At 30.5% G+C, this 19,423-nt stretch overlaps 2 protein-coding genes across 5 annotated transcripts in view; one reads left to right on the forward strand and one right to left on the reverse strand.

Moving 5' to 3' along the window:
- Positions 1 to 276: 276 nt before the first annotated feature.
- LOC105772541 (mechanosensitive ion channel protein 3, chloroplastic) lies at positions 277 to 6,652 on the forward strand. The gene is made up of 14 exons (XM_012593856.2): positions 277 to 502; positions 889 to 1,096; positions 1,179 to 1,238; positions 1,449 to 1,606; positions 2,404 to 2,527; positions 2,615 to 2,712; positions 2,795 to 2,908; positions 3,275 to 3,335; positions 3,652 to 3,801; positions 4,312 to 4,422; positions 4,502 to 4,669; positions 4,769 to 4,882; positions 5,243 to 5,299; positions 5,628 to 6,652. The coding sequence occupies exons 2-14, from the start codon at positions 1,019 to 1,021 to the stop codon at positions 6,396 to 6,398; spliced, it is 2,064 nt and encodes a 687-aa protein (XP_012449310.1). The 5' UTR covers positions 277 to 502; positions 889 to 1,018; the 3' UTR covers positions 6,399 to 6,652.
- Positions 6,653 to 9,938: 3,286 nt separating this feature from the next.
- LOC105772543 (MADS-box protein SVP) overlaps positions 9,939 to 19,423 on the reverse strand; it is a 94,199-nt gene continuing 84,714 nt past the window's right edge. Inside the window, exons 1-9 of one of the 4 annotated variants that reach the window (XM_012593858.2) lie at positions 14,292 to 14,454; positions 13,771 to 13,973; positions 12,154 to 12,232; positions 11,452 to 11,513; positions 11,094 to 11,193; positions 10,974 to 11,015; positions 10,564 to 10,605; positions 10,338 to 10,483; positions 9,939 to 10,211 (exon numbers count right to left, since the gene is read on the reverse strand). In XM_012593858.2, the coding sequence (XP_012449312.1) occupies positions 10,196 to 10,211; positions 10,338 to 10,483; positions 10,564 to 10,605; positions 10,974 to 11,015; positions 11,094 to 11,193; positions 11,452 to 11,513; positions 12,154 to 12,232; positions 13,771 to 13,952 (669 nt within the window). In that variant the 5' untranslated portion in view covers positions 13,953 to 13,973; positions 14,292 to 14,454 and the 3' untranslated portion in view covers positions 9,939 to 10,195. Of the gene's footprint in view, positions 10,212 to 10,337; positions 10,484 to 10,563; positions 10,606 to 10,973; positions 11,016 to 11,093; positions 11,194 to 11,451; positions 11,514 to 12,153; positions 12,233 to 13,770; positions 13,978 to 14,291; positions 14,455 to 19,423 lie in introns of those variants that run through there. The other 3 variants (XM_012593861.2, XM_012593860.2, XM_052632660.1) reach the window with 3 other exon arrangements.

The following is a 19,423-nucleotide window of genomic DNA, read 5'->3' on the forward strand; positions in this document are numbered from 1 at the left end:
TAATCAATTATTTAAGTTTAATTCAAACAACACTAAATATTTCCCTTAGTATTAAGTTTCCTTTTTATATTTTATTTTTATAAAAGAAATTAAATAAACATTTTTTGTGCTTAATACGAAATTAAGTAACGAGATTTTAGTAATAATGTAAATAGTTGTATATGCTTAAAAACCTCGTGAGGTCAAAAAGGGAAGAGAGATTGTTCCAATGGATAAAATTCAACGCCACGTTAAGTATTTAGCAACCCCAAATCGCCGCATAAGGTTAAAAAAATATCACTACCTACGAACTTTACACCTTCAGAACTCGTTGTTAGATTAGACCACGTCCGCCTCAACAAATATCATTTCACTACCGTGTACGTTAGCTCTACTGTAGCAGCCGCTTCCGCCATCTCCACCCTCTTTCTCTTTTAAAAAAAAAATCTCAGCATCCCTTATCTCCAAAAAACAAAACAAAAAAAAAACACTCCGGGAAAGTATATTATATTTAGTCTCGACGGTAACGGATCTTATTTATTTATTCATTTTTTTCTCAGTTATATTAATTTATTTTGGTTCAATTTTGAAATTTCCCCTTTTTTCGATGGTAATTTTTGACCCTTTTTTTTTTTCTGTATTTCTAATTTCATGTTAAATTAGCGAATTCTTTTTGTTTCGTCATTTATTTTTAGGTAATCAGGTTTAGTTTTTGTTTTGTCTGAATTTCATTTTTATAATCAGGCTTTTCTTTTACGATCTAGGGATTTTAGTTTGTGCTTCCTATAAATTATCCTTTTTAGTTACTCATTTCAGTTTCACTTGTTGCATTTCTTAACTTAGTTTGGTTCTTTTGTTGTAATTGAATCGTTAATTTCTATTTTCTTTTTGTTTCTTTTCTACTTGCAGGTATTAGTTGTTTGGAAAAATTTGTTGCTTGTTTGAGCTTTTTTTATGGTATAAAGTTAGTTGGAAGTAAGGTTGTATAAGGTGATATTGTCTTCCTGAAAGAATTTTGATCCCTTTCTTGTAAAAGGATATGGCGCTTGTTGCTACTATGCAATTGTCTAATGAACTGAAAGTTCACGATAGTCATGGATGCAGTCGCCAGAACATTGTATGTGATATTTAATCTTATTGTTCAACCATTGGTATGTCTTCTTTTAAGTATTTGCTACTGAATATGTGAATGCCTACAGGGTGTTGTAGAAAAAGGCCGATTACATTTAGTTCGTACCAATCTTTCCTCGCATGCTATGGTATGATTTTCGTTTTCGCTGATGAATGAAGAGGCTTTTGTTTGCAATCTTTGTTTGGCTTTTAAATTATTACTCTCTATTTGCCGATTTTGTTCATTTACTTCTATATTGGCATACATGAGAGTTGGTTTGTGTCCGTGTGATACTACTTTTAAAAATTCTAATCTCTCAATGTCTGAGACATGAAAATTTCTTCTGTTTCTTATCCAGCGACAGGATGCTTGGAGTCTACATCTTTTGGGCAGTGCTTGTAGGCCCATAAGACCTGTATATTCCAGGTCTAATGTCATTCTCTGCCGATCTGTTCTGATTCCTACTGGGGGAAATGAGGTTCCTATACTAAAATCTGCGAGCATGTGTTTGACAAGGTGATCCATATTTGTTTCTTACTTTCTGTATTCCTTGTAGATTTTTCTTCTTCTTTTTTTCTGTCTAAATACGAAAGTAGATACTTGGATTGTCAATCCTGTAGACATTTATGAATTACCTTATTTCTAACAGAACTCTAGCTAAATAGCTAAATTATTATGCATAGATTTCAGTTGTGCAGCCTCCACAGCACCCTTCCCTACAGTAACCCTCCACAGATAAAGGCAATCATGTGCAACTCATCGACCCGACCTTGGTCTTCAAAATGCCATAGATAGATTCATATGCTTTTTTATATTACAAAGATGCTTGAGCTGATCTACAACATTGAGCCTTTTCTTGCTTTCTAGTGCACTGATTTTCAGAAAGAATATTTGAGACTGACTCGTTTAAAGAATAAAGCCTTCTCAGTTTAGTTTTGTAATTTTTAAAATAAATGCAGTGCTAAACAGATATTTATCTTGGATAGGGATTTTCTTCTTTTATTTAGGGAGGTGCTAAGTGGTAGTTGGAAAACTTTCCTCACTAAGTTCTGAGAAGCATTTTTTCTCAACTTTGCTATTTATTTGAGAAGACTTGATAATGTCTTCTAATACTGATTATGCTATATTTCTCCTCCCCTTTTGGGGTCAGCTACTTAGTTTTATAGTCAAATTAACGTTCTTTTTGGGTAGAGTTAAGGGGATGAATTGAAGTTCTATTAGGTGAAGCTAGTTTAATGCTATTTTCTTGTATATCTTACAGCAACTTTTCCTTTTGTTCCTTAATATATAATCTCTGCTCTTTGATATATCAGGGCATTTGGTAATTTACATGGAAGTCCTATAATACCTCAGTTGATCCCAGCGGTTGCGATTATTGCTTTTGCTGCTTGGGGTCTTGGGCCACTTATGCAGCTGGGCAGGGTTATCCTTTTCCATGTAAACACTTCACACTATTCTACATGCTTTTCTATTCTATGGTGGTTGAATTCTTTTATTAATTCTCTGTCTTGCTTTTTTCTACAGAGGAGCAATAGCAGTTGGAAGAAAAGTAGAACACATCATATTATGAGCTATTATCTTCGACCCATGCTGCTGTGTACTGGAGTGACACTTATCTGCAGGTGCCCCGAAAGGGATTAGAGTTGAATATTCATAGTTTTGCTGCCATTATGCTAGGTCTGACAATACTGTAGTTTCTTTCAGAGCATTAGATCCAGTAGTTTTACCCTCAGAAGCAAGTCAGGCTGTTAAGCAACGACTCCTACATTTTGTGCGATCATTATCAACAGTTCTTGCTTTTTCTTATTGTTTGTCAAGGTGAGTTCAATGGACTGCTTTTACTTGGTACTTTTAAACAAATGACTAATTTTGCTTATATATTTATATTTTTTTTGTATTTCTATATTGATTAAATTGGACTACTTATCTTCATTTACCTTTTTGGTTGGAATGGGTTAGTTAGAGGATAGAAGAGGAGGCTCATGTGTGTAGATATTATTTCTGTGTTTACAGGGATTGGCATGCTAGTTTTTAAGAGTGCTTTGCTGCATGCGTATTAAGTTTTAACATTTCATCATTCTTGAGCATGTTATTAAGATAGCTTGTTGATTGCCCATTTATTTCTGCTTGTCAGCCTAATTTTAGGAGCTTGAACTAATACGCAACCATGCATTTCTATTGCAGCCTGATTCAACAGGCCCAAAAATTCTTTTTGGAGATGAATGACTCCAATGATGCAAGAAATGTATGTTCTGTCACTTTCTCATTATTCTACTTCTAAATTTTTTTTGAAGCACCTGCATCAGTTATCAAATTGCAGTGTGGTGGTAATGGTGTATCTTAGTTCTAGCAACTTAGGTCACTCTGATAATATTCCTGTAGTCTCTACCATTTGGTAAATGATACCCTGTCTGCAATGTTTTTCAGGAAACTGTTTAGTTTTGTTTTTTTCCTTAGATCATCTGTTAAACATCTGATGATTTGTGGAACAATAATGTATCTGAGAGCACTTACAGATTGCAATGGGCAAACCTGAAAACAAATTTTTGTTCTATTGACAGATGGGCTTTGACTTTGCTGGAAAAGCTGTTTATACTGCAGTATGGGTTGCTGCTGTATCATTGTTCATGGAGTTGTTAGGTTTTTCCACCCAAAGGTGGGTAACTGCTGGAGGACTTGGTACAGTATTGATCACCCTTGCTGGTCGTGAGGTAAATCAGCTGCCTTTATCCTTGTGATGCATAAAAGAGATTAAATTGCTTCTTATTTGTTGAAAAACCTCATTAGTGTCCTAGGTAATAAGTATCATGCATACAATGTAACTAAATATCAACAATGGATGAATATCAGACTGAAATCTGAAAGTATCTTGAGTGAATTATCCTAAAACTTCTGTGTTCATTGAGCCATAATTCTTCATGGTTGCCTTAAAAAGAAAATCGAGATATTCTTACATATCATAGTGTATATTATAATGTAAATTTACATAAGAATGGTGGTTAAAGCCTGTGGGGTTTCTTGATCTGTTTATTTCTTTGATGCACTCACAATCTCATGTTTCTCAACTCTGGCATTACCTATTATTATTATGCATGTAACCAGTATGTTGGTTCTTGCCCATAATACATTCATGTTATCTTTATCTATATACTTATCAAGTTCTTAATTTGAAGCTCTTTTTGATCATTTTTCCGACTCAAATTTTTTTCTCGTGAATTCAGATATTTACAAATTTTCTTTCAAGTGTAATGATCCATGCAACAAGACCGTTTGTTGTCAATGAGTGGATTCAAACTAAAATAGACGGCTATGAAGTTTCAGGGACAGTCGAGGTTTGTGCTTACTTTGCCTCTGTTTAGCTATCCAAGGCATTGTACATCTTGATTGATTTTGTTTACTTTACTGTTTCAGCATGTAGGATGGTGGTCGCCAACAATTATAAGAGGTGATGACCGTGAAGCAGTTCACATTCCAAACCACAAGTTCACTGTGAATGTTGTGAGGAACATTAGCCAGAAGACTCATTGGCGCATCAAGAATTACTTTGCCATTAGTCATTTGGATGTTAACAAAATCAATGTAAGAACCTGTAGTTTGTCTTGCTGTTAACTTGTAAAGTAAGGACTAGCTTGTCTTCCTTTTAGAGTTCATGAACCCTTGAAATTTTCTTCTATGCAGAATGTAGTAGCAGACATGCGGAAGGTTTTAGCCAAAAATCCTCAAGTAGAACAGCAAAGATTGCATAGAAGAGTATTTTTGGAAAGTATCGATCCACAAAACCAGGCTCTTTTGGTGAGAGTTTTTACTGTTGGCATATTTTTCCCCAAAAAAATATTTCTCTGATTGCTTTTTGTTGAAATTGCTACATTGCAGTTTGTTCATAGATCTGATAGTTCATTTTGGCCCTTAAAGTTTATTTGAGCTGGTGTAGCTTGTTCATAACAGTAGTTAAACTTCATTTTGGTCTATTGGCTGCCCATCTAAGCCCATTAGTTTATTTTGTCTTTCTTGCATTTATGTAATCGACATACTAACAAAATGCAAAATTTCAGCCTAGACTTTTGTGGCTGTTAACTCTTTGTTTTTTGGAGCAATGGAAATTGCTTCAGTTTGAAGTTTTTAACTCCTTTCTATTTGTTGATATTGTTTCAGATATTGGTATCTTGTTTTGTGAAAACTTCACATATTGAAGAATACCTCTGTGTTAAGGTAAACCCATTTGTACTTTGTGCTTCATGTAAAGATATGCTGATGTAATATGAAATGGTGATTTAGAATCTCCATCTTAAAAAAAAACATATATATTTATGAAATGGTGCATCATATATTATTGATAGTCCCTTTCTCCCATGGATAACAGTAGCGGATACGTTCCAAAAGCATGATAAAAAGAAGCATTGACAGTCTTTGCTCGGATGATAATATAATTTACGGTTAATTTGTCCGTATGGCGTATGTACATTCATGACATGCATAGGTCCCGCGTACATTTGAAAAGCCTACATTCTGCTTGTATCTGATGATTGTATTGCAACAGGAAGCCATAATGTTGGATCTTCTCAGAGTTATTAGCCATCATCGTGCCCGGCTTGCCACCCCTATCCGCACAGTTCAGAAAATATACAGTGAGCCTGAAATTGAAGATATACCCTTTGCTGATACTATTTTCAGACGTTCTGGAGCGGCTACCAACCGTCCACTTCTCCTCATTGAACCCGATTATAAAATCAACAGTGATGACAAAGCCAAAGCTCCAACACGTGCAAACGAAGAAATACTAACTCCAACCTCAACATCTGACTCGAAGGGAAATACTAACTCCGGATCAGCATTGGACTCCAAAGAAGACAAGGTTATGGCTTCATCAACCAATAATTCTGGTTTAAGTTCAAACGAAAGTGGGAACTCGGTGCCTGTTGGTTCAGTTGAAGTCAACTCTGAAAAGCAACTCAGTGAGAGCAAGGGTGAAACCCGAAAGACAACAAGCTCGGGAAGGGTTCCAGTACCTAATCCACAATCCGCAAATGAAGAATCCGAAATCCCATTGGGTGATTCACAAGCAAAGCAGGATGTTGATAATAAGCCTGTACCGGTACCATCGGTAGCCAGGCCGGCTTCCTTGGAAGAGAACATCGTTCTTGGTGTTGCACTGGAGGGCTCAAAACTGACCCTTCCAATCGAGGAAGAAATGTCTGCAGAAATAGAGGAAATGGGCAGTCACCAGAGTGGAAGTAGGTCTCATTCGGTCGGCCAGGACAAGAAAGACAATGAGAAGTCGGTAGTTCATGGTGGCGCACCGAATAATTAGAGTGCTAAATCGCGCCTGATTGCCATTTATATATATATTTATAATGCTTAGCTGTGTTTTTTGAAGCTAGCATTATTGTTATTACCACTACTATTATTATTCATTGTGTACTCATCATTTGTAAATAGGTGGTTGGATTTAAAGGGAGAACTAAGTAGAGGGGGAAAGATACTAAGTTAGCATTCAATATTATTGTGGTATTTTGTTATTCAAGAATCTGATGACTCCAGTAGTTCCATATCTCGTTTTCTTCATTCCTTTCTTTTTAGGTAATATTCTGCATTCCTTTTTCTTTTCGCTTAAAGCTTTGATTCTTTTTCGATGAATAAATTCATAAATTGGTATTTAATTTTTTTTTTCATTTTGGTGCATAAACTATTTTTGCCTATGTCAAACCGTTAAGTGTATTTAACTCAAAATTTGGTACTAACTATGCATTTTTTCCACTTTAGTACCTAAATATTTTTGGGTCACAAGTGATATTTAAACTATTTTTTTCTAAATTGGTACTTTTGTTAATTCAAACATTAATTAAAGCATAGAGTCTATTAAAATTAACATGTGGCAAAAAAAAAAAAAAAGAGACAAGTTTTATTCTTTTCCTTTTTCCTTTATTCTTTCTTTAAAACTAGCCACAAGTTTTCAATTTAATCGGTTCATTTGGTTCGATCAAATAAATTATTAAAAAATTATAAAAATAAAATATTTTAAAAAATAGAGAAAATTGATTCATTTGAATTTTTAGCTTGGTTTAATCGGTTTGTATCGGTTTCACCCTTACCTCCGGACCAGTACCCGACTAGTTTCGGTCTAGTTCTAAAAATTGATTTTAATCAATAAATAACTTTTTCAATCCCATCAGGTAGAGTAAGCAAGTGGTGAAGTTCAAAAATAGAATTAATCGCCAGTATCCAACCTTGGGATGACAAATTTTAAGCATTGCTAGTGTTGCTAAACATTACGAAGGAATAAGAAAGAAAAAATAGGAAAGTGTAAAAAATAAAAAGAGATAAAATAATGTAAAAGAAAAAAGAAATTAAAAGAATTAAAAATATTTTTCAAAGTTCATATGATGTAATGGTTTATTATTGGTTGGAATTTTTTAACGAATACAGATTTTGGTGTAAATTGGGTAACATAATAACAGTTTAGGTACCACTTATGACCAAAAAATATTTAAGTACCAAAAGAAATTAATTTGTATAGTTTAAGTACCAATTTGTAGGTTAATCTCTTTTAGAATAGATTTAAAACAATTTAACTAATGGAAATATCAATTTGGGGAAAAAAGTAGTTCATATATCACTTGTAACGAAGAAAAGTTTACCTACCAAAATGAAAAAAAAGTTTAAATACCAACTTGTAGATTAAGCCTAATTCAATTTGGTTCTCAAATTTTTATATTAATTTTGGGTTGTTTGACAAAATGATTTTTTTTCTTTTGGTGAAAAAAATAAAAAATTTACAACCAACTAAATTAAAACAAAAATAATCTCTAGAAACAACTGCAATCCTTCTCTCCTGTCAAACCCATTTTGACTATTCAATCGATTTCTCTGTTTTCTTTAATTTCATTAATATTTTTAAAGATTTAATTTTTAAATAAACCAATAACTCTTATATTACAATTTTCGCTTTTATCCCCAATAATATGGGAAAAAATTAATTATTTAAATAATATTGAATATTTCTTTTACCTAAATAATATTGACCTGGTGTTAGGAACCCCAAATGGCATTTGAGAATTATTTATTTATTTATTTTAAGCTAAATCTACATTTGAAATGATGATTTGGAAAATATAAATTTGCGTGTGGCCCTATAAAATATAAATGAGGATTGTGAGGTGAATTCATTAAGTCATACACTAAGATTCTGTAGAGGAAGGTTAAGTTCGAACTACGCTAACAACTTTCTTTGTGTCATTCAGTGTACCCACATATATTGGTATACCTTTCTATTAGTTTTGAATTTTTCATTCAGTATTAGAGTCACATATCTAAAGTATTTGTGAGATCTTACGTCTGGTAGTTGTGCAATATAAAGTATGAAAGAATACAATCTACTACATGTTCACCGCTCTCGAATAAATCTAATTATGTCTATTGAAAAGTCTGGGCGAGAGATCAATTCTAATCAGATGAGAGCCTCCTTGAACCGAAACAAATGGTATATGTACCATAAAGCTTGAAGCTACTTAAACCTCTAAAGAAGATAAGAGTAGTGAATTGCAAATCAAAGCATCATACCTTATTTTCAATAAAAGATTTGAAAGTGCTCACGAAGCATAGACTATTCTAGAAATTACACATGAAGAAACTCTTGGAATCAAGCCGTTAAAACTTGAAATGCTTACCACCAAGTTTGAAGACCATTTCTGAATTTTATGATGAAATTTGCGATATAACTAATGAAGCTTCTTCTCTTGACGAGGAAAACTTGAAGGTGAAAATAGTTCGAAAGACACTACATTCGTTACCCTAGAAGTCTACAATTAAGGTGGCATCTATTGAGCATGTAAATGATGAGGCTAAATAGGTCACTACCATGCATGTAAATGAAAGCTGATGTTGGCACATTTAATGGCATAATTGCCTCTTTAAAGAGTTGCAAGAATAATCGTCTCTTATAAGGAAATTTGGTAAAGCTATCCAAAAGGAGTCATTGTAGAAAATTGTAGAAAATAGAAATAAAAAGAAAATAATTCAACGTGATGAGCATGTCGACACTGGTGATCAATGAAGTTCACTTATCGTACAAGGATCTAAGTTTTCTTCATGTGAATTATACATTTTTATTTCTGCTTTATAAACCTAAACAAGTAGATGTCTTAGGCTAAGTTACATTCTAGTCCAAACTCGAAAAGAATTTTATAGATTGTTTTGTTAGGAACATTATTTAATAGAAACAAATAAAAACAATGAAATTAAATAACTCTACTTAAGATATCATCATCTGAAAGTAAAATCTCTTGAACTGAAATTAGGGGATCCTCGAAAAGCTTCAACCCAATTTGATTATCATACGTAAATTTCGCCATTTGATCAGCAACCATATTCTGAGATCTAAGGATGTGACTAATTCTTGTCTTCCAATTCCTCTTAAGGCAACAATTGATGAGACGTAATTCAGCTACATTACTACTGGCAGCTCTCCCTATAAGAACGGACTCCACAAGTAGTGCATTGTTACATTCTATCTCCAACTGTCTGTAACATTTCTCCCATGCAATAAGTAAACCTTCAAGAATCGCTCGAGCTTCAACGTGCACAACAATTTTGAATGCATACATTCACAAAAATATAAATAATAAAGAATTTCTCATCACAAACTTAATCATATCTATTTATTGAGGTGTGTCGGATATTACACATGCCATAAAATATTTCAAGGAATTTAGCAAATATTCATCTCCTATATTTAATCTTTTATTTTCTTTTTTTTTTTGTATTTAATTGCTTATCAACCTTCTTAATATATACCTCATAGTCATTTACTAATTATGAGTTCTCATTAAAGAAACCATCAATAAAAGCAATTAAAAAAATAAATAAATAACTTTTCTCCACATTTCGTCTGTATATTTGACTTATTTTCCCTTAATACAATACACATACACTAAAATCAATAAACCCTAAATTTACAAACATCTCATTTTAATCTTTCTTCGGGTACATTTATTTCACAAATAAACATAACTTGGGTTAAAATTCCACCTTACATATATAATAATATGAATAATCTTACAAAGGCCAACTGTTTATTCAATATACTTCATCTCTTCTCATTTGCTTTGGCTAAGTGAAAGGAAGCCTGCAAAACACAACGAAAAAACTAAGCATAAACTCTCATCCGCCAATAGAGTTCATTTGAGTTAAATTGAGACTAGTACCAGTCCCTCATTTACTATTTGAGAACATATAAAATATCTAAACTTACCCTAATCTAAGAGAAGTATCAGAGCTATCATCCTCTAATGGAGGGCAGCTACTGCTGCAACTGCAAACATTTGTAACAGATTCTGATGACACACCTTCTTCCCCAACAACATCTGAATCTCTTTTTCTCTTGTACAATGTTGCCATCTGAAAACCCCCCATAATTTCTTTTATGATATAATTTTGAAACAATAACAACAATACAGCTTGATAAACCAACTACCTACTTTCTCTTTAAGTTGCTTGTTCTCTTCCAACAACCTCGCTCCCTGCACATCAATATCAATTTTTAACGTCATTTCATTACAATAGTCAAGTCTATAATAATAGCAGCAACCATAAATTAGTTGCATTTCTAAGTGAACCAATAAAATATTTAAATTTTATATTAAAACTATATTAATAGTATTTTATTAAATAAACATAATTTTTTTATTAAACATATAATCTAAATCTCATTAATTAATAATATCATTAATATATTATAATTTTAATTTAAGAATTTATTAAAAATTAAATATAATTTAAATTTCAAATATTTAGATATTGTTATAGATATATAACAGTCACATCTTCATAACATCCAAAATTTTGATGGACAAATAAGATTATTATAAAAATGGTTGACTATACTAACCTTAGTTTCAAGTGAAGAGATCTCGTTCCTAATCCGATTGCTCTGCAAAATATTTTTAATTGTTAAAAAAAAAAAATCAAGATGGGAAGCACAAATTAGTGAACATGTATATGTGTAAACCTTGGTTTCCAAAACGCATTTAAGTCCAGATTCAAGCATCCCCTCTAGTTGCTGCAATTCCTCAATGTTCAGTCCTTGAAGATCTTCCCCTCTCATCTGCCTGTTCAAAAGTTAAACTTAAAATTAAATATCAAATACCCTTTCGGATTGGTGTTTAAATCAGTCAGATTACTGATTCTCGATTTAATTAATCTAACCAATTCAAAATAAATAAATTTTTAAAAATAAAAATTATTAAAATAATAATTCAACTAATTTAATCTCATTCGTATCATTTCCCAATTCAATCAATTTTTATCAATCTCTAATCCATTCCTAATCTTAATTTAAACAACCAAACAGATTAGGGATTACTAACCTTAATTGGTGGGTCTTGTCAACTATTTCCGTGCTCAATCGTATGTTGTTATTGTTCTCCAGCTATAATAGAAAAATAGCATATTTACATTATCACTCCATTAAAAGCTATACTTTCACAGATATTTGCAAACACATTCCATCTTTTAATATGAAAAGGTAAATAAATAAATAAAAACATTTTCGGTCCTTCTTAATACGAAAATAAGTAAATTAGTTTCTCTAAAATTTAAAGTAATTTGATCTCTGCCAATTTCAAAAGTAGGCAACACTAAGAACAAATAATCACAACGTTAACATTTTTTTGTCAATTGTACATATTTTTTTACCAATATAATAACAAATTTAGCATACAAAATTTATACTTGTTTCAATTTGGTCTTTACATTTACACAAAATATACAAACATTGAGGGCTAAATTTGTATCATACCAATCAAAATTACGATAGTTGACGGAAAACATTAACATCATGATGAATTGTCTTTTGTTGTTTACTTTGAAATTGAAAAAGATTAAATTACTTCATCTTTTTTCGAAGATTCAACTTATTTAATATCAAAATTGAAAAAGACCAAAAAAGTGTTTTTACCTACGAAATAACAATAGAAAGAAAATGTAAAGGAAAAATAGAAATAATAAGTAGATAATTAGAAGGATCTGAAGGCATGCAGGGAAAAATGAGATGAATTTTCGTAAAATACCTGGAGATCAAGAGAAGGTTGGCCCAATTTGTTGATATTGCTGGAGTGCAAATTATATCTTCCCAAAGTATCTTTCATGCTTCACATAAAGGGGAAAAAAATGATAACATTATTGTTTAGGTGAAGATTAACATGAAGCAAGAGGCAATTTCTAATACCAATTGCTGATATTTAGTTATAGTTATTACAAGATGAGAAAAGATTATACGAAAGAATGACTTTATATCAACACATGTGACTTCCACTCAAATCATAACCAAAATTGTATGAAAAATTAATTGAATTATTAAGACCTAATTAACAGTGAAATTAAACAATACTACTACAAAAAGCCTCCCTAAATTCGGCTTTACGAATGAAGTAATACCAACTTAGTTAAGTGAATGGGTGTTTAATTTTGATTAAAATTAAAATAAATTTATTTTTAAAAGACTACAAATCTTTTTTAGCCATTAATTTTTTTAACTCAAAATGGGGTCTACTTTTTAGTATTAATATTTTGTATTATCAAGATTTATAGGCAATAATATGCTTTCATTGATAAGGTGAGTAACTAATTTTATCCATAGAAAAATATGACATATATCATATCAACATTAATAATAACACATTCAAGAACATGTGTATGAAGCCGATTGAGTTTTAGCTCGATTGGTATAGGCATTGTTGCCAATGCAGGAGGATGTAGGTTTGAGCGCGCTGAAGTGCATTATCCTCTTATTCATGGATTGGGGAAGGGCTATGGGTAGTTTTAGGTATTATCTTAAAAAGAACAGATATGACCAGAACCTATAATAAGATTATTCAAGAAAAATGTGTATAAAAAATAACCCTTCAAACACACAAAAAAAAAAATTTAATATAAGCCTTAGTACATGCATTCAACACAAAGCATCATTTCATCCTCTAAATCATTCATAATATCTTGTTTGGCTCATTCCATTACAGCATTCTTCTTATTTGTAAACAAGTAATTTGGCTTTTATAAATCATACCTGTTAGAGCCAATATAGAAAGGACTAAATCAAAACATATACTTTATTCTTTTAATATCATAGTTTTGATGGAAAATATCCCACATTTCGAAATATGCCTTTGATACTAACAAGTAGTCACTTCCCAAATCTATACAAATGGAACAACAAAAAGGTGTCTATAAATTATATAAAACAACATATATTATATTGTATAGCAATATGTGTCACTAAAGATTCCCAACATATACCATCATGGAACAGTAATCTAAGGGCATAAGGATAGTAAAACAGGAAAAAGTACCAAAAATCATCTAAGAATGACAATCAATTAATAAGTTAAGCCATAAATCGTAAAATCTCAACATGAACACTACGTGACCGATGTATTGCCAACAAATATGTTTATAAACAGCTTTCATGATCCATGTAGAATGAAAAATTGAAGTAAAAAGATTATAATCCATAAAGGGTTTCTTCATAAACTCAAAGTAGAGAAAGTTCATAGTCACAAAATCCAGGCCATAGCTATGAGATATTAATGGAGGGTTTTTCATCTTCATAAAGGGTACGATCTAAAAGAAGAACTTGCTGCAATAGTTACACATACAAATCTAAAAAAGAGAGTGCAAATTTTTTATACCTGGAGCTAGCGAATTCAAATAGTTTCCCAGTTGCCGAGAAAATGATGAGAGCAACCTCAGCATCACAAAGAACTGAAAGCTCTTCAGCTTTCTTGAAAAGCCCTCTTCTTCTCTTAGAAAAAGTCACTTGCCTTGCAGTCAAGTTGTCAATCTTCTTGATCTTGATCTTCTCCCTTGCCATTCTTCTTCACTATATTATCTTCTTCCTCAAAACAAAACAAAACAAAAAAAGTGATTCAAGTTTATCATTTCTCCATAGAAATAACAACTTGTATTATAATACGTAAGAATTACTTAAAAAAAGAAAGATCCAAGTGAGGTTTTCTTAATTTTTGTGCTTGTGTTCATAACAAAAAAAAAATTATATGAAAACCCTAGTGAAAAAAAAAAGAACATGTTCATCAGATCCAGGTGAATGAAAAAGAAAAAAGTACCAAAAACCCACTAATTTTAGCTCATTAACATGCACACAAAAAAATACAAAGGTCAAAGATTTGTGATTTATTTTCTTAAGTTTTACCTTATAAAGAAACTGGTATTTGGTTCTGAATTTGGAAGCTTGAAGTTCGATAAAAGAAAGCAAAAGGCTCCCAATTAAAGAAAGTTAAAAACCCAGATGGAGAGAGAAAGAGGATGCTGGGCGTAAATTTGCTGGCTCAATAAAGGAAAGATTTAACTATTTTACCTTCCTTTTTTATAATTAATTAATTAATTAACTGCAATTTCATATATATTTTTTAATATTTTCAAAAACCCTTTCCTTTTTGGTTAAAAGAAAAAAACTCGTTTTCTTTATTTTCTTCATTTCAACAAGCTTTTTTGGGGGGGTCTTTTTCATGTGGAGGATGCCGGCTTTCCGTACATCATGGATAGTAATGATGGAAGGTATTAACCCCCACTTTGTAGCCAGCCTCCAATGGCACATCACTGCAACAGTATCTTTTTTTAAGACTTAATTTAAAAAAATACCCTCTAAAGTCTAAATTATACCCGTATTTTCAAACCCGTACTTAAAATTTTTTTGGTCAAATGTGATATTTAAACTCAAGGGAAAAGCCATAAATTCTTTTAGGAATCGAAATTAAATTATATATTTTTAATATAGTAAAAATATAATTTTATTATTTTAATAGCCTATATCATTATAATTTTTAAATAATTAAATTAAATTTTATTATCTTTAGAAGGTTAAAGTGTAATTTTATCATTATTAATATAAAATTTTATAACTTAAAAAAAAATTAAATAAAAATTTTAAGGGGACCGAAATCCCTACCAACTCCCGGCTCCCCTTTGCTCAAATTTAACTTTTGTTACTCATTTTACCCAAAAGTTAACCCTATTAAGAAAAAAATTTAACCAATCACAAGCTAACTCAAGAAAAATATTGAATGTAATAAAAAAAGTAATAGGTAAAAAATTTATCTAACTCAAGAAACAACATTCGTATTTAATTAATATTAATTTAATATTTTCAATTATATATTGATTATTTATATATTTTTAAAAAATTAAAAATACCATTACGATTTTTAAATTTTTCTTTATTTTTGGAATTATTTTACATAAATAATTATGTGGTATTGCTTACATGGCATTTTTACCACAGGATGCTTGGTGATTGGGCGACATTATTATTTTTTGTTGAATGAGAGAGTAATAATATAGTTAAATGAGACTTGTACATTTTTTTTACCTTTTACCTTTTATTATATTTAATATTTTCTATTTTTCATTTCAAATTCCATCAAAAGGATAAATCAAAAAATAAATAAAAGGATGTAATTTCACATTATCGCTATCCCTTCTCAATAGGAAGATGACAAATTAGATTTTTCTTCCTTATTTTTAGCTTTTTCCTTCAGAAAAAATTTAAATCCAACTAAAAATGTTAAAAATCAGGAGGAAAAGGGATAAGGATGATGTGAAATCACAGTTGCATACAATCTTTTTTCAAGTCAAATATTGATGACATGGCAACCCTCATGGTTTTTTTTTTTCTCGTAATAGTGTTAACTTTTGGGATAAATTTAGTAATGAAAGTTGAGTTTGAATATCATATTTGACCAAAAGGAGTTTATATACCATTTTAAGAACAAGAGTATAGTTTAGGGTTTTTTATTAAATTCCGTAATGTTTAAACCGTTATTCGCTACAACAACAAAAAAATTCAAAACACATTTATTTATCAAATTTAATGTAAAATGTGCTGATTCTTTTAATTTTAGTTTTTATATAATATTTAAAATCAATTTAAAAAAAAAACAATATGCGAAGGGTTTAAGTTTTTCTACACATGAATTCCTTAAAATCTGTGTTATTTAGGGTGAGTTTTGATGAGCGGTGCGTTTACCTGCGGTTAGTGTAAAAACAGCGATGGCGGTGAGATTAGATACTGTAGTGATACTGTAGCGTGAGACAAAAAGTAAGCTAAACGCACCGCACCCAATCGCTCATCCAAAGCCACCCTTAATAAATACAATCTACTTTATTTAACATAGTTTTAATTTTAAAATTATAATAAGGGAAATTATTTGATACTCTATCAGGGGAGGTCTTATAGAAATATGTTAAAATATTAAAAATAAAATATATATGTCATAATTGTAATTCTGCTTGTAAAATAAAAGAAATTGTATATCAAATATTCACCCTTATAATAAATCTACATTAATTATGAGTTTTCATATTATTTATCTTAAATAGATTTCAATGTAAATTTATTTAGGGTAAACTATTCTGCGAGTCACTCTAAAACAATATTATTTTTATTTTGGTCAATTTAATTTTTTTCTCAATTTAGTCACTCTAATTAAGATAATGGTTCGATCCGTAATTGCCATTAAAAATTTCGTTAATCCACTAAAGGGTTGCTGATGTTGCATTTTTTGACTTCTGGCTAAAGCTAGGGATCTCTTTATAATTAGCGCAAAATACTTTTTTTTTGTTTATTTGCAACATAAAAACCGTCAATCCTCATCATCGCCTAACACCTAGCATAAAAACCACCAATCTTCATCACCACTCAACACCCACCGGCTCCATCTTTATCGCTCCTCACTCTACTGCCCCCGCACCATAAGATCCCTGCAACAAAGTATTTCACAATACCTTAATAGAAACTAAATTAATATTTTCTCTTACTTAATAGCAAAGTTTGCCTCTCTTTTTTTAGTGGAGTTCGATTTTTACCCTAAATATAAATTGAATTTGGTATTTTATTGTTAAGTTTCATTTCATTTCGTTCATGATCGTATTATAAGATTCAACCAAACCTTGACAAATGAAATTATGCAAATAAAAAAACATTTATTACAATAAAATATCAATGAGATAATGTGTTTATAATGTAAAATTTGAAATTGTATGTATTTAGAATAAATCAATATTAGGTAGTTTCTTTGCAAAGATATGGTTGGAAATTTTGAAGTAATATTATTATTACTAATGAATGTTTTTGGTGGAAAAATATGAGATTTAATTATAAAAAAATGTTTGGGGACAAATATGCTAATTCTTAAAAAGAGTAGGGTTGTAATGAAAAGTTGTAATCAAATCTGGGTTCAATTTTAAAATTATTTGTAATATTTAATGACTAAAAGTGTAATTGATCCATGCAGAACCCCTTTTATGCAATGGAAAAATCATGGAGGGTCTTCATTGCAATTATCCATTCCACAATTAAATTATAATTTTTAAGTATTATTAAATTAATTTAATTAAAACATATTGAGTAAATGGTGGTCATAACTTTTACCTTAAAATACACATTGGTAAATTTGTTTCAATTTATAATAATAGAGAAATTAATTAAATACGCTATTAATTTTATAAATTAAATTAAATATTGAATAGTATTATTAAACTTATTTTAGATAATTGAAAAACAAAAGTGAAATATATTGTTTAAAGAAATCAGTACCGTGCTTAGGAAACATGTTTAGTCATGCATATCACCTAGTGACCTTCAACTCACTCACTCTACGAGCTCATTCACCATACGGCTCGCAATTCCTCCAGCTAATCACTTCGCTCCCGCTTGCCCCCTTTGCTAGCTAGTTGATCCGCAATTTGTCACCTCCCTATTCACCGACTAGCCAGTTCACCACTCTCCAGCTTCACCTCCCAGCTCATCTACTCGCGAGAAAACCCCTTCAAAGATACTTATGAGGTTACGTGTCAAACTTAGAAAGGAAATATGTTGTTGTGTTTGACATTTAATTATCCTCTAATACGTCTCATCAGTAAACTATGCCTTATAAATATGAAAATAACTCCCGTAAGAAGAGGTTAGAGGAAAAAACCCTCAACAAAAGGAAAAATATTATGGTAATAAAGTATTTTAAATAATTAAAATTTCATTATTATCTATATAAACGATATAGAGAAAAATATGGTAGGAGTAAAACACCTTACGCAATCGTCTTGGAAAAAAAATTCAATTCTGGTTTCTTAGTTGATGGGTCTTTTTTTTTTTTTCAAATCATAAAATACAAAGGAAAGAAAATAAATAAATTAATATAACATTTAAAATATTTTAAATTACTTAGTATTAATAACTGAATCAATTGGTCTAAATTGTTGTTTAAGCCCGGCACAGATTAAAAACACTAAACTCGAGCTAAATTCGACCTGCTCATATTAAAAAATTTTATATAAAAATAAATTTATAAAATATAATACATGAAATATACTACAAATTAAAATAAATATTTTCTAACAAATTGAAAATAAGTTAAAAAGATTATACTTAAGATAGTACTAAAATAATTGCAACTTAGCAAGTAAATATCTCCAAAATAGTAGCAAAATTAACAACAAAACAAGAGTTATACAATACTCAAACGATAACAATAAAATAGTAGCAATATAATAGCGAAATAGTAACAAAGCAATAGCAAAAAAAGAGAAGTTTAGGTTGATTCAAGCCTGGTCGAGCTCGAGGTAAAAAAAAATCCTTCTTGAGGCATGGACTAGTTTGTTTAGAAAATAGACTTTTTTTTTTGTTCAAGTCAATTTTTGGGACTTCTATTTTTGTCCCAATCATCTCACTTTTTGAACGAGCCTTCAAGCCTAGGCAATGGTCTCGTCTATAATCAAGTCTAATTGAAGCTCTGATTTCATGTAAATACTTAAAATGGAAATCTGATTATAAAAAAATCAATAAAAATATAAAACAGGTGGTAAGAGTAAAAGAAATATTTATAATGAATGAAATAAGATAAAATAAAACATCATAAGAGAACTAAAATAAATATAAATGACTAAAAAAAGTAAAAGTGAATATATAAAGTGACCTATTCAAATAATACAGGTGTTGAAGAAAAAATATCACCGAAGTTATAGGAAAAGACATTAATGCATTAAATGTAAGAGAAAAGTATTATATTTTTTTATTTTTAAAATTTTTTAAAATTTATCAGTGCCGCTAATGTATCAAGCAGCACCAAAAAATTTATTTTTTTTCAACTTTTCCTCTGTCATATTTTAAAAAAAAGTTTACTGATGCGATGTCACCAATACATCATGTTACACTCAAAATTACTGTAACAAAACATCATTTTCATAATTAATTTATTCCAACATTATTTTTATTAAAAACCGAATAATAATAGTAAATATATCACATGGTTCAAGAGTCAAAGACATGTA

This window comes from Gossypium raimondii, chromosome 6 (assembly GCF_025698545.1).
Source record: "Gossypium raimondii isolate GPD5lz chromosome 6, ASM2569854v1, whole genome shotgun sequence".
In the NCBI taxonomy this organism is placed as follows: Eukaryota; Viridiplantae; Streptophyta; class Magnoliopsida; order Malvales; family Malvaceae; genus Gossypium; species Gossypium raimondii.

What these genes read in the sequence shown, in the direction of transcription:
- LOC105772541 (XM_012593856.2), top strand. Translation starts at nt 1,019, where the DNA reads ATGGCGCTTGTTGCTACTATGCAATTGTCTAATGAACTGAAAGTTCAC. An exon ending in ATCTTTCCTCGCATGCTATG is followed by an intron (nt 1,239 to 1,448) that starts GTATGATTTTCG and finishes TTTCTTATCCAG; the next exon opens with CGACAGGATGCTTGGAGTCT. An exon ending in TCACCCTTGCTGGTCGTGAG is followed by an intron (nt 3,802 to 4,311) that starts GTAAATCAGCTG and finishes TCGTGAATTCAG; the next exon opens with ATATTTACAAATTTTCTTTC.